Source organism: Lepidochelys olivacea (genome assembly GCF_965140295.1).
Source record: "Lepidochelys olivacea isolate rLepOli2 genome assembly, chromosome: 7".
Taxonomy (NCBI): Eukaryota; Metazoa; Chordata; order Testudines; family Cheloniidae; genus Lepidochelys; species Lepidochelys olivacea.
Genome location: NC_140417.1, coordinates 112,009,183 through 112,024,491, shown reverse-complemented (window position 1 = coordinate 112,024,491; position 15,309 = coordinate 112,009,183). Strand labels below are relative to the sequence as shown.

General features: G+C 42.5%; 1 protein-coding gene across 3 annotated transcripts in view; it reads right to left on the bottom strand.

The window, feature by feature from the left end:
- Positions 1–14,724, bottom strand: part of GFRA1 (GDNF family receptor alpha 1) — a 208,013-nt gene extending 193,289 nt beyond the window's left edge. Inside the window, exons 1-4 of one of the 3 annotated variants that reach the window (XM_084635449.1) lie at positions 14,346–14,724; positions 13,831–14,088; positions 12,517–12,819; positions 10,861–10,944 (exon numbers count right to left, since the gene is read on the bottom strand). In XM_084635449.1, coding sequence (XP_084491575.1) covers positions 10,861–10,944; positions 12,517–12,819; positions 13,831–13,870 — 427 coding nt within the window. In that variant the 5' untranslated portion in view covers positions 13,871–14,088; positions 14,346–14,724. Of the gene's footprint in view, positions 1–10,860; positions 10,945–12,516; positions 12,820–13,830; positions 14,315–14,345 lie in introns of those variants that run through there. The other 2 variants (XM_084635450.1, XM_084635448.1) reach the window with 2 other exon arrangements.
- Positions 14,725–15,309: the final 585 nt, after the last annotated feature.

Sequence of the window (15,309 nt, the reverse complement as noted above, 5' to 3'; positions counted from 1 at the left end):
AAATACGTATTTTTTAAAAGTCAGTAAAATACTAATGTAAAAATATATGACCAAGTTTACACTGGCAAATTTCTTTATTTTATAAACAAAAACTTTTGAGATCATACTTTTGAAGTTAAATACTGTAACCACATTCTTTCCTGAAGCTCAACTGAGATGAATCCCCAACATACATTATCTTATCCTATGACAAATAAGTTCCATCTTACAATATAAGAATTCTTGTCTGTCTTCATTAAACCACAAGCACTTTACATCAGAATTTTTAACTTACTGTCAACAGCTGACAGATACTACTAGTACTGTCAAAATAATTTCTAAGAGTCACATTTAAAAACAGTGCTCTAAAATGAATTTTATAATGATTTTAACATTAAAGACTGAGAACTAGAAACACATGCTGTAAATTGCACCTCACTATGCCACTCAGAGCTACAGCACTCCAGGGTGCTGCTCCTATTGCCCATTCTCTCTTTGTAGTTCCATCAAGGGACGAAGCATAAAGTCTGCCAGGGCACCACAGTAGTCCTGTGGTGGAGGCTGCCACAGGAATATGCCTAATCAGTGCACCCTCATTTTTATACCACCCTCATCACTGTGTTATCTGAGTGCTTTACAGTAGTCAATTAAACAATGCGACTAAAATCTCTCAGATGTGGTTTGTTCTCTCATTCCTCCTCTCCCCTTGCCACACTTGACATGTCCTGTCCACAACCACCAGCACTGCCTGCTTTTGGGGCTTCAGTGGTTGCTTGCCTGTGCCCACAACAGAGCACAGCCTGCAGACACCTTGTGCCATACCATCCTTCTTGCTGAGGTCTTCGCTGCTAGAAGCCCTGTGCCAATCTAAAATTGCTACTGCGAACAGAGAGCTTGGGATGACTGTCTCACTGACTTCTCTATTCCCTTCCTCTATCTCTGTCATAAATATAAAGGGAAGGGTAAACCCCTTTGAAATCCCTCCTGGCCAGGGGAAAGCTCCTCTCACCTGTAAAGGGTTAAGAAGCTAAAGGTAACCTTGCTGGCACCTGACCAAAATGACCAATGAGGAGACAAGATACTTTCAAAAGCTGGGAGGAGGGAGAGAAACAAAGGGTCTCTGTCTGTCTTTATGCTGCCTTTGCTGGGGATTGATCAGGAATGGAGTCTTAGAACTTTTAATAAGTAATCTAGCTAGGTACGTGTTAGATTATGATTTCTTTAAATGGCTGAGAAAAGAATTGTGATGAATAGAATAACTATTTCTGTCTGTGTATCTTTTTTGTAAACTTAAGTTTTTGCCTAGAGGGATTCTCTATGTTTTTAATCTAATTACCCTGTAAGGTATCTACTATCCTGATTTTACAGAGGGGATTTCTTTACTTCTATTTACTCCTATTTCTATTAAAAGTCTTCTTGTAAGGAAACTGAATGCTTTTTCATTGTTCTCAGATCCAAGGGTTTGGGTCTGTGGTCACCTATGCAAATTGGTGAGGCTTTTTATCCAACATTTCCCAGGAAACGGGGGGGTGCAAGTGTTGGGAGGATTGTTCATTGTTCTTAAGATCCAAGGGTCTGGGTCTGTAGTCACCTAGGCAAATTGGTGAGGCTTTTTACCAAACCTTGTCCAGGAAGTGGGGTGCAAGGTTTTGGGAAGTATTTTGGGGGGAAAGACGTTTCCAAACAGCTCTTCCCCAGTAACCAGTATTTGTTTGGTGGTGGTAGCGGCCAATCCAAGGACAAAGGGTGGAATATTTTGTACCTTGGGGAAGTTTTTGACCTAAGCTGGTAAAGATAAGCTTAGGAGATTTTCAGGCAGGTCCCCACATCTGTACCCTAGCGTTCAGAGTGGGGGAGGAACCTTGACAATCTCACTCTCCAAATAATCCCGTTGAAATCAGTGGGACTACTTGTGGAGGAAGGTACTATTCAACACGAACAGAAGTGAGAGAATCCAGCCCTTAACAAAAAAGAGAGTGTAAAAAGCGTGCGAAGAATTCTCAGTTGGAATTGGGCTGACAAGAATAATTTAGAGTACGAATTTTCCAGTATAATTTAAAACATGCCAGTAAGAGAAACTTTCTAAATTGAAATGTCAATTTTATAATCATAAAGTACCTGATAGTCTTCTGGGCAAAAAAGAATACTGACTGACATGTTAGAGTGATGTCTTGTCCACCATACATAGGCTGAGTAAACAAGCTTTTCTTGGAAGATTTATGTGAAGTGGTAAGGGGACAGATGTTTTCCCTGTACCTTGAAGTAAGGCCCAATGCTTCCATGAAGCCAGCAAGCAGCTACTATACCTGGGTATGGAAAAAAGAGGATGTGGCACTTTGCAAGGATTTCCACCTTGTACACAGAACCTCTGGCTATGTTTATGTCTCTCAACTGGCCCTCCCAAAATGGTCTCCCTAGTGGCCCTACAAAAGCAGTCCCTACAAAACATTTCTCCACAGCATATATAAAGATGTTGGGTCTACCTGCACAGACTCTCAGCTATGTTACTGGAGGTTCCCTCCCCTTATTAATGGCCTTTGCGTTACCTCCTATGGTGTATTAGGTTCATGAAGCTGTTAGGCTGGACTGTTGGTAGGGAGAAGAATCTACCTGCCCCATAAGCACTGCATGAGTAATAACTGGGAAAGACAGCCCCCTTCTGCTTCTACTGAGGTCAATGGAAACAGGAGTAGACCCTATGTTGGCCAGTACTTCAGAAGAATACTTAATTCCCCTATCAGAGTCAGATTCATCCTATGAGGAAAACACAAAATAGGAAACTCAAAGAGCTTCAGAGAGTCAACAATCACCATGATTTTCTTTCGTATGTGGTCCAATCTGATTACAGGAAGGAGAAGTAGAATTCAGCAACTAGTATTTATGCACCCTCGATACCTTGCAATCTCACTGGAACCAAACCTTGTCTCTGCAAAGCGAATGTGCAGACAAAATGTCATTGTGTATTTTTATATTAGCTTTTTTTATTAAACTGTTTTTCCTTTGTTAAATGCCACTAAAATGGATTCCTGCTTTTTACTTGGACAGGGAAAACAGCCACAAAACTTCACTGGAGACAAAAGAGTTAGTTCAGATTTATACCAGTGTAACCAACATCACACTGGCTCAGGGACTATTACTCTGATTAATACAAAAATCATCTCACACATAAAAATACAATTATGTATTGTGATCAGACAAGTACAATCATAATTAATAATGCATTCTTATTTTTATGGTGCTCAAAACCCAAAAGACCTCTCTGCACATCAAAAAAATAGGACACAAGCCAAAAAATTACAATAGGAAACATAATCAATTAAAATATTATGATGTACTATGCCTGTTCCCTCTCTGAAGTAAATTGCAAGACTCCTATTAACCTAATAACAACTGATTCACTGTATCTGAAACTGGGTGAAAGTAACTCTAATATGAAATGCCTCATCTTTTAAAATGTTTTAAAAAGGCAACAGTATAAAAGATAACAGTTAACTGGTGTACCTTAAGCTGTCAAGAGAAACCAATAAACATATTTATTAATATTTACCATACGAGCAAATACATATTTACCATAAACATACTTCTTTTTAAAATACAGTGAATCTCAAATATTCTTATAGAGATTTCTCAAAAAGAACAGGTAATGTTAAATAAAAAAAAGTATATAATATGTGATATGTATATATACACACACATTTAGAAATGGACCCAGGATTAAAGGCCCTAGGCTGGAGGATTTGGGTATGTCACACAATATTAAGTCACTAGGAAAAGCCGTTAATTTATTATACACCAGGATCCAAAAGGAGAAAGTGTCACATTGGCTAGGGTACAGAAACTAACTTATCTTTTTTGACAAAAAGGAAGAAAGAGGCAATGTAGGGCTTATATAAAAGGAAAGAAGATTGTCTCATAGAGAAAGTATAAAACAATAATTACAAGATGCATCTTTTTCCTTTGATGGATACACTTAACTTACATTGTTAGAAGAATTACAGCCGAGAAATGTGGGGTCAGGGAGAATGGACTCAAACATATTAAAATGTTGAGAGGGAAAAAAAAAAAAGGAAGAAATCAGTCATGACTGTGAAAATTTGGGAAAACCAACGCTGAACTTTCTGTGGCGTTCACCTGATGGCACTTCCTCTCAATTCTCCCCTCTATAGGTAGGGAAACCTGATTTTGCAAAGGGAGAAAGGGTGATATATAGAAACCCTATTGAGCTTTAAACTTGTTTTCTTTTGTGTTTAATGCACCAGGAAATTCATATGAAGAACCAAGGGGAGAAGAAGAGTATGGGTCTGTCTGTTATTGCTGTTAATGTATGCAGTGTGAAGCCGTACTGGTCCCAGGATATTAGAGAGAAAAGGTGGGTGAGGTAATCTCTTTTACTGGACCAACTTCCGTTGGTGAGAGAGACAAGTTTTCAAGCTGCAAAGAGCTCTTTTTCAGATCAGGGAAAGGCACTAAGTGTGTCACAGCTAAATAGCAGTTTGCAAAAATTCTAAGGGACCATTCAAGGGGAAGTGGCCCCTTAACACCCCTGTAGTATCTTTCTCAGACCTGGAGAAGAGCTCTATGTAGCTGCAAAGCTTGTCTCTCTCACCATTGGAAGTTGGTCCAATAAAAAATACTACCTCACCCACCTTGTCTCTTTATTGCTGTTAATGCTCACAGCAGCATTAACTCATGTGGATTTCCGGATGGAATTCCACCAGGTCCTGAGGGAAGTGTATTGCAATGTATTTTCTCCTCTCTCATCACTGACCTACTCACCTGGGAATCCCAGCCACACACGATATCTAGAAAGGGGCTTCTGAAGCTATGAAATTGGAGGGAGAATGCCACCAACCCATTCTTTATTCTCTGCTCAACACCCCAGTCCCTCCTGTGTTTGATTCCCTGTGCTAGCATCGGGGGAAGGAGAGCCAGAATCTAACCTACCACTATAAAATACACCTCCACCCCGATATAACACGACCCGATATAACAAGAATTCCAATATAACGCAGTAAAGCAGCACTCTGGGGGGGGGGAGGAGCTACATACACAGGTGGATCAAAGCAAGTTTGATATAACGTGGTTTTACCTATAACACGGTAAGATTTTTTGACTCCCGAGGACAGCATTATTATTACATTGTTACAAATTATTTCAGTTAGGACACGTACAGTTCGTTTCTAGGCTGAGGCATCCAAATAAAGACAGACTGCAGAGTATCTCAAAGTTTGTAGGTTTATTACGCTTGAGCGTGGTACCGCTCTGTTAAGCAGAACGGGACCCCGATTACAGGTTACACAAAGATTATATACCGTTGCCAAAACATCCTGCCTGTGTGCCTTGGGGGGGCCTAAACCAATAAACAGGCCTTCTTCTTATCTATTACCAATCCCCTGCAGCCACCTTCCCCATGCAAAAAAGCTGAATTAGCAACTATTTCAGGCACGTCGGCTGGTTCTTGTCTCCTTTGTTTCTCTTATCTTGAAACTGTCCAGCTGTCCACCTTGAAGGATCCTCCCTTGGTACGTGATGTGCTCGCTTCTAGTTAATGGCCGAGAGGAAACCCAAAATGGAGTCACATATGCTAACTAGGTTAACTTCCCCTAACAGGGTAGAGGTGTACTTAAACATTCTCCAGTTACAGCATACATGAGATTATTAAACTATCTCACTGATGTGCATAATTAATGTGATAACTCCAGCACTTCTTATAACCTTATGCTTCTTAATACATTAGAGACCATCTCTTACTGAAAATAATTTGCTTTATTTGTACTTACAGCTGATTCAGTTTGCAAATCAAACGTAAACTTTACATGCTATGTTGCTGATATGGAATTTAAAGATTCTTATTGAAGCATAATGTGCTGTCTCCTAAATTCCGCTTTTATAAATCTATAAGTTTATGTAAAAAATACTCTAATAAATTCTAAAAACACCATGTTTGTCAAATTACAAACTTCTAGACATCTTTTACAACAGAAAGTTCTCAAACTTTTGCACAGTGTGACCCATGTCTTATAAAAGATTGATTCATGGACACCTTCCCCCTAATGCAGCGGTTCTCAGACTGTGGGTTGGGACCCCAAAGTGGGTCGCGACCCCATTTTAATGTGGTCACCAGGGATGGCATTAGACTTGCTGCAGCCTGGGGCCAAAGCTGAAGCCCAAGATTTTCAGTCATGGGTGGCTGGACTCAGGTTACATGCCCCCCCGCCCAGGGCTGAAGCCCTTGGGCTTCAGCTTTGACCGGCTCGCCCACCCAGGGTGGTGGAGCTCAGGCTTTGGTCCCCCTACTTGGGTGGGCTCAGGCTTCAGTGTCCCCTCCTGGGGTCACGTAGTAATTTTTATTGTCAGAAGGGGGTCGTGGTGCAATGAAGTTTGAGAACCCCTGCTCTTATGCACGTTGTCACTTATGTAACATCCATGTTGTAACTACAGCGATCAGTTACATGAAAAAGAAAGATTAGGAAAGTATTTATTTATTTTTAGGGATCTTTGAATGTGATTTAACAGCTGGAAACAATAAGGAGCCAGAAGTGTGTGACCAACCAATTCTCCACAAGTCACCAGCAAATTCTCCCTGGACCATGAATGGTTTAAGAACCACTGTTGTAGAATGAGCCTCGTGCAGCAAATCAGTATATATTTCCAAAAGTAATACATAAATGAGAAAGGATATACGAAGATTAACAAAGTAATGAGTTTGTGATTAACCATTCAACTCGCAAGTCGAGTTTAATGTTGTGTGTGTATAACATTAGGTCATCTGAAGGAATAGAATTAAATATTCTTCTATTTGCCACTATGTATTTTGTTTACACCACTGCACAGAAATGGCCCTAAGCGTTTTGTTCTGCTTCATTGGCTCTCTACTTTGTGAATGATGCATTTCAGAAACCATCTCTTTTGTAAATATTTCTTCAACTATACGTAGTTATGCTTTTATGAATACAAAAATTATAATATTTATTTTAGAGTTTATATTTCCAGTTGTAAGGAACAACGTCAAATATCATTTTAAGAGGTGGGTTACTAGTCATTGCATGCTGGAGGCCAAACTGTTCTGTGTTGAAGATGAAATCACTGAATTTTAAATAAGTTAAACATTTGAGATACTAATGAAAGATCACACTTGAGGCATGGAGGTTAACAGTATAAAGCTAATCTCCAAAAACCTCATCAATTGTATATTCACTATAGTTGTAATGGGGATAAATGTCCCAAAAGGTGTCTCTCAAAAGCAGTTATGGTTTAGCCAAAAAACAGGAATTTTAATGAAACCCTTAAATTAACTACATGCTATTATCTGAAAAAGGCACCCAGGTCTTAGGCTAATTTACAAAGTTGCGTCTTAGCTAGGGTAACCACCTTTTCAAAATGCAAAACCAAGACACATGCAGTAGCCCCACCCCCTACCTCTCCTCTTCCCCCAGACCCTACCCTCTGGCCAGCCTGGAAGTCAGAGCTAGGTAGCGGTAAGAGCCGCCCAGGCTCAGGCCACCGTGCGGAGCCCTGGACCCTTCATCTGCCCTGGGCAGCAGGCTGGGATGCCCAAGAGCAGCCACGACCCATGTCCCTATTCCCCGGGGAGCACTGCCCAGGGCAGATGGAGAGTCCAGGGCTCTCCGCAGTGGCCTGGGCTCTCTGGGTGGCTCTTACTACTGCCAGGCTTCTGGCCTAGCATGGAGGCCTCATGGCAGGGGGGGCAAGGCCCACCTGAGTGCCTCCCCTCCCCTCGCCACATTAGGAAGAGGCTGGCACTGCCCTGATCCTCATACAGGCATGCAGGGAATCCAGGACAAATGCTGACCCGGAGTCATTCAACCCATGACCGGGACTGGAAATGTACATTTCGGGTCGGTCCCGTCCAATTAGGGACAGGTGGTCACCCTAATCTTAGCATGCATTTCACAACTGAAACAGAGAAGCTCCAGAACTGGACATGATTACTAAAACAAACCTACATGAGCCCAGCACCAAGGCTCAGATTCTGTTGCATGTTCACATTGTGACAACAATGGCTGACAAATCTGAGGTCTGGATCTATAAGGTCAGATGGTCCTGGCCTTAACCTGGGAGGAGAGTCACAGGCCTGGAGTTAGGAGGATGGTGTGTCATAGGCTTCCTTTTATGGAAGGGACTTGTGGGGAAAAAAATAATTTAAGTCAGCTGCGCCCACTGAGCCCACTTCTCCACTTTACCCTTTTTATTTTTCAAGAATGCAGGCTTTCTTTGCAGGTTTATTAGAGGTACAAATGCAAAATTTAGTTGTCGTGGACTTCATCACAATGAGACACCCTTTGGGTCCATAAACAAATAAATGGATTACTAAAAAGCATTGGAATTTTTTAGTTTTTACATTAGTGACATTTTTCAGATTGAATATTATTTATACAGTAATTAATCCAAGTGTAACAGACCCTACTAAAAGAAGTTCTTCATTTTACTTTAAAGTTTTAACTGTCTGACAACACCATGTGGTTTAGAGAACAAAACACTATGGAAATTGCCTACAGAAAAGAAAATACAGAATGGACAAATTAAAATCATTCCTGGGTTATGTAATATGAGACTAATACTGACAATTAGGGCAAGTGCTTTAAAAAAAAATCTCACACTTCCATTTCTTAGGCATGCATATGCTGGATGAAGTGTATGGACCATTCATTTTCAGTCAAACTTTTGTTTATTGTCCATGTCTTGTAAAATAGAAATAATGTAGAAAGTCATAATAATTGTTTCTGATAAGTGACTAAAAAGCTTGTTCTGGACTGTACACTTAGTAAAAAGCATATGTATTTATATACAAAAATAAGTTACAAAAGCTATGGAGCCAAACTTCTGCCTTCAATTGATAGCCACATAAACCTGATGAGGGTGAATATGAACCTAATTATATTTCACATAAAAACTGACCAGGTTTGGCAGAAGACGAGATATGAAAACCTTGCCTACAGGCAATTCTGCTAATACAAATCAGAAAAAAAGAAAACAATCAAGATCTGAGAATCCTGTATAAATTCTGCTACCTTGGTTAAATGCAGACATGAAAAAAGTTATATAAGGCTTCAAAAAGTTATAATATACAATAGAAATCACAATCTTAACAATACAAATATTTCCTACTAATTTTTCCTTAAACATTTACTAAATACTGGCATTTTTCCTCTATATGTAATGAAATATAAGACAATGCAACTCAAATTTTGTTTACTTCTCTGGATCTAATTTTGCAATCCTTGCACACCCAAAAACTTCCACTGGAGACAATGGGAATTTTAAGTACACAAGGATTCAGACTCAGCCTGTGCACCACGATCATAAATGGTGGCTGTAGGAATCATTACAGCTGTTGGAACAGTGTATATAATTTGTTGTTGCAGAGCAGCTGAGGAATCTAACACATTTTTAAAAACTACCTTGGCAAAGAAACAATGTATTGAAAAAAGAAAAATTGTAACAAAAGATGTTTCCATTCAGATCAGAAGAATTTCAAGGTAGACCAAAATGTGGTCTTAAGTAAATCAACCATAAACTTTAAGAACAGAGTTTAGGTGGCTTGCTACCAGAACACCAAAATGAAATGGCTTTGTATTTTTTGACAATAGATTCCTGCAGGACTCTGTTGTCTCCTGTCCCTTCCGTCTCTCCTACTACTAGCTTTCTAGACCAAGAGCATTTTTTTTCAAAAGCATCTAAGTGATTTAGACACCTAATACCATTTTCAAAAGTAACTCAGAGCTAGAATTTTAAATATATTTAGGTACCTAAATCTGAATTTAGACTCCTAGTTGGATTTTCAAAAGTGCGTAGGTACGTATCTGCCTCTTTAGGCACCTAAATATCTTTAAAATTCTGACCTTTAGGCACTTAAGAACCTAAAATCCAGTCACTTCCCATGAGACTTGGGCTCCTAACTTACTTAAGCACTGCTGAAAATTTTATTCATCCCAAGTCACCTTTGAAAATGGGACTTAGGCTCTTTTGAAAAATCACCCCAAGTTTCTTGTTGCTCTGGTTCCTTCGACCTTTTCTCTTTCAGAGTGTGATTAACAAAGCTGCTTTCCTTAAAAAGGCAGTTAGCTGCAAGATTAACTGTTTACATTGTATATAAATTATGATATATGATACTATATTCAACGTGCTGACATCATATCACTATATAATTGAAGGTATTTTATACAGACTGCATTCTTACAGACATTTTGGAAACTAGAAACAAGAATAATGACTTCTTCTGTAACACATCTCACTGTCTAAAATCCATTGTTCCAATAAATTATATTAGTTTGGGACCAAAAATATTGAAGTCTGGAAATACAAACAGTATAGTCTGAATGGTACAAGAAAATGCTCAAGGCAACTACATAGCAGATTTTTTCAAAAGCAAAACTGCTATGAAAGAAAGGATCTTTGAAAACTAAGACAGTTAATCCAACTAAAAGAGACAATTCTTAATCCTAAAACTTCTTCTTTAAACACAAAGACAAAAAACATAAAATAATATGATATTCCCACCATCTCCCTTAAAGTTAATGGGAGGTAATTTACATAGCCACATTTCCAACAAGGCATTGTATTGTAAATTACATACACAGGGAATCAGATTGCCACCTACAGGTAAATTGGTCAATTTCTGAAAACAAGTGCTAAAACAAGGGCAGGAGGGAGGAGGGAAATTACCCTCTTCAATTTTAGTATTTTTCCAAATATTTTGGAACCGTAACCATATCTTGACTTTCCCAGATCCAGAAAGCAATCACATTGCTCTGTACTTACAGAAGAGGATTACTCCATAAACTCAGAAAACTCACATAGACCGAACTTGACAGAAGTGATGTAGTCACGTTTCACTTAAAGAATATTAAATCTGCTTACCTGATACGATTGGTGCTAGCCTAAATATGTCTGATAATCTGCTGTTAACTGGTTCATAGGGGGAATCTTCAAGCAAGTCATTTCCTAAAGACAACAAAAGATTTGGGTTTCTTTTACACATTATTCTGGGGATGAGGTTTTGTTACTTCACATGATGGCATTGTTTTTATACTCAAAATAATTAGATTGGGTTAAAAAGAAAACTACTCTAATATTACAAGGGGCTTCCCATTTATTGCTCATGCTATTTTCTCTCCCCATGGGAGAAGATGGAAACACTTGAAAGAAAGAAGCATTTCTTGCCATTAACTCCCTCCCCTCCTTCAGCATGGAATGAAGTCACAAATCAGAAGAGACAGTCTGTGGCATCACAAGTACTGCCTATCTTCAGAGGGAGAAGAGATGGGGGGAGGGGAAAAGGAAGTTTCTTTCATCAACTCATTATTGGAAGAGAAAGAGCAGAAGTGCTTCTAACAAAAAACAGTTGGGAAGGAAATTGATTTATAATGTAGCAAATGTCCAGTAAATGTACTTTATTATGAAAGTTGGAACAAAGAGACATATATTAAGCCATTAAAATATTCCACCTGACATTTTCATTGGCTAATGCATACATACTGTATGGCTTCCAGGGAGCAATATAAAGCTGTAAGCACCTTCAGAATGGATGTTTGAGACAAACTTGGCCCACAAGACATGCAGGATGGGGCCCTAAACTTCCACTGAATTCAGAAGGCATTTGGGGTTCTTCAGCAATACAAAATCCAGGTGGGTGATACATAGCAATATTACCTAAGGACCTGATTCTGTTCCAAGTAGACTCACTGGGAGACTTGACAAGGACTTTAATGGGTATAAAGTCAACCCTATCATTTAACACTGGCATACCATTTGCAACTCTCTCATAGAATCATAGAATATTAGGGTTGGAAGAGACCTCAGGAGGTCATCTAGTCCAATCCCCTGCTCAAAACAGGACCAACACCAACTAAATCATGCTAGCCAAGGCTTTGTCAAGCTTGGCCTTTGAAACCTCTAAGGATGGAGATTCTACCACCTCCTTAGGTAACCCATTCCAGTGCTTCACCACCCTCTTAGTAAAATAGTGTTTCCTAATATCCAACCTAGACCTCCCCCACTGCAACTTGAGACCATTGCTTCTTGTTCTCTCCTCTGCATGCTATGCAAAGTACCAAATCCGCTTTCACATAGCTGTATCTTGTTCTTCCTTTTCTTATATTTACACTTTTACCTTACACCCAGGAGCTAATTAATTCGTTTCCCACTGCGTCCCTGTGAAGTGAGATCTAGTTAACAAGTGTTTAAACTCCTCAGTTAGGGCGAAGTCACAGATTGATTGTTCCTGGCGCTTTGGCACTTGCTAATGCCCTAATCTTTTGACTTTGGTTTAGAAAGGTCAACCGGGGTCCTCTGGAGGAAACCCTTATTGTGGATTGCCCAACAACGGGAGGCTGCAGCAGCAGCTGTTCCTGAGTCGGATGAAAGATCCTCAGTTTTTCAGCTGAAGAGCACAATGTGAATTATGAGGTCAGGCCCTCCGTTTAGTCTCCGCGGTTGTGGCTAGCTGCGGCTGAGAGGGGCTGGGAAACCACCCTGCCTTTGGGGAGTGGGCTGTTTCTGGGTTTCGCAACGTACCCTGTAAGCTTTGGTACATGCTCCAGTAAATGCGCAAGCAGTTTTTCTCCTTCTTCATGCCCCTCTTGCAGCGGCAGTTGTAAAGAGATTTCTGCTTGAGCGCCTCCATGGCGCTTTTGCACTCGTCTTTCGCCTCCAGGCCGGTCGCCCGGCTGAAGTTGCTCTCTTTGCCGGCTACACACTGCCTCAGTGTCCTGTATTTAGTACTGCAGCTCTGCTCCTTGAGACACTGATCGCTGGCTCGCACGCAGTCCAGGCGGTCCCCGCCAGGCAGCCCGCTCACTTCTGCGGACAAAAGTACGTCTAGAGAGAGAGAGAGACAAAACCCAACAAAAACAAAAACAAAAAAACCCAAACTCGTTTTGAGATACTGGGCTCCGTGCCAGCCCAACCTGGGGAGAGCAACCCACCGCCCTACAAAATGAACGCACGACCCCTTTCCAAAGGCAGCCGCTCCCTAGCTGACTCAGCCCGCGGCCAAGCCAGGAGCTTTGTTCTGAATGTTTGGGAAGATAAATGAGGTTTCAAGGGGATGGCTCGCCTTCAAATCTCTTTACGGGAAGTCCGCAGAGAAGACAGAGGGTTAATGTGCATGGTAAAATATTCACTGTTCCTTACATCAGCCCTCATTTAATTAATAACCCTTCCCTCCCTATGTTCCACGGAGGGGTTAAATATCTGCCCTGGCTTCCCATAAGGGTTTTGCTGGGATTTCAATTACATTCATGAGGAACCGAGAACGGAGAAGTCTCCTAGCCGACTGATACTGGCTCTTTTTACTGAAGTCACTTTTTAAAGGCTGCTTGTTATGTCCTTCCCCCCCCCCCCCCCCCAGTTCCCACATTTCTCGACACGTCGGATCCTTTTTTGCAGAAGGAAACAGCGAATGATATGAGCCACCCTTCTCCACTTCCCAACGCCAGTAAAATCCTTCCCTTCCTCACTACGCACACAGAGTAAACATGTATTGTTACAATATCTGCAACCAGGCAGGGAGGCACGTTCAGGTAAGCGATGCAATCAATCATTCTTCTCACTGATGACACCTCCACCCCACAGTGTTATTAAGATGAAAAGCGACTATTGAAAAGTTTTCCTCTAACTTACTAGAGCCCAATTTAATAACGGGCTATCCAGGCAATAGCTAAATCTCAGAGCGCTTTAAATGTGGTCTGTGCTCATTCAAATCCGTCAAAACTACTGGCAACTTCCCCGTTCACCTTAAACCAGACCTCAGACATCGGATCTCATAAACGCAACCTTCTGCGTTACGAAGCCCTGTAAAGAGAGCGAATGTAAACGCCGGCAACTTACCCATTAAGGGTAAAACGAAGTATAAGGTAGCAAGAAACATCTTGTTCTCTTCAGATGGTGCACCCCGATGAGCTGATGTGCCACCCCAAAGAGGCTCAGCATGTAGATATTCCAAAACAACGGCGGTCCAGAGACTCTGATTTCAGACCCATTGAATGGAAGGAAACCCCCCTCGCCTCCTCTTCACCAATAACATCACCAGCACCAGCAGCTACGCGAACGCTGAGATTATTCGCTTAGATTTCAGGTCCGAGCAACCTGAAAACACAAGCAGTCGCTTCAAGGAGAGAGCGAGACACTCACGCGGTGCGTGTGAGCCAGACAGAGGCAGAGAAGGAGATTCGGTTGCTTCCTTGGGTGGGCAGCGCTTTTTTCCCAGGGAGGGACTCGGAAACAGGGAGGGGAAAAAAAAATCCAGGAGATTCCCCCCCACACACACACACCCCAGTCCCACAGCCTGGCTTCCATCAAAGATTGCTCCGGACTGAACACAAAATAAATGATTTTCCACTTACACAGAGAGCTTGCAGGTCATGGTGTCTACACAGCTCCTGGCTACCCCGAGTGGGAGCCTCTCCCCCCCAGGAATCTACCGCCACCCCCCAAACCCGCGAGCTTTGGGGGTTCGTCTCTCCCTTGCCGGAGGGCGCGGTGCAGGCGGGGGGGGGGGACCCGGCCGGGCAGCCCTCAGAGCGGGCGCGCTGGTTAGCGGGGCTTTGGGATGCGCTCACAACGGGCCCCCTCTGTTGCGCGGGTAGCAGACGGAGTTATTGATCACGCACACGGCGCTGGGTGTGATAACAGTCGGGCAGGTGCAGCTGCCGGGCGGCTCCATCGGAGGCAAAGCCGTGCATCGCCTGGAGGGGATTCTGAAAGTTTGGCTGGGTGGGGGGGTTGTTTTTTTGCCCCCCCCTCCCCGCCCCCAAGATGATCAAAGCACCCACGGGGGCAGCTGCTCCGGCCCTGACCCCATCAGGGCCGTCCCCACCAGCAGCGCTCCTCGCCTCCCGGGACACACCGAAAGGTGCCAGCCAGGCGCTGTGCCCCAGGGCTCGGTTTTGTAAATCCGGAGCCGCCGGGACAATTTCCGCTCCGGATCCCCTCCGCCGGACTCGTTAATGAATTGCTGACAGCAAGGTGGGAGTCACTCGGTGAACCCTGATTGCGCTTTGATGAGACGAAACCTCCTCCCCCAACCCCAAACTGCCTCTTCCTCCCACTCCTTCCCCTCCGCCCCACCCCCACCGCCAAAAAGGGGGTGGGGGAGGGTGGTTGCGGAAAGGTGCCTCCTTCTTCTGCACACACACGAATCAACTCCCCCCTGCTGTTCGAAAAAGAAACTTTTGGACGTGGCTCCAGCGTGGAGTCCGGACTTGGGTAGCGGCGCGCACCCTCTTCCCTTCCACGGGCGGTGGGAGGAAGCAAACAGGGACCCATGCAGCAAGGACCAGACCTATTTAAACAAGCATCTGCTGCGAT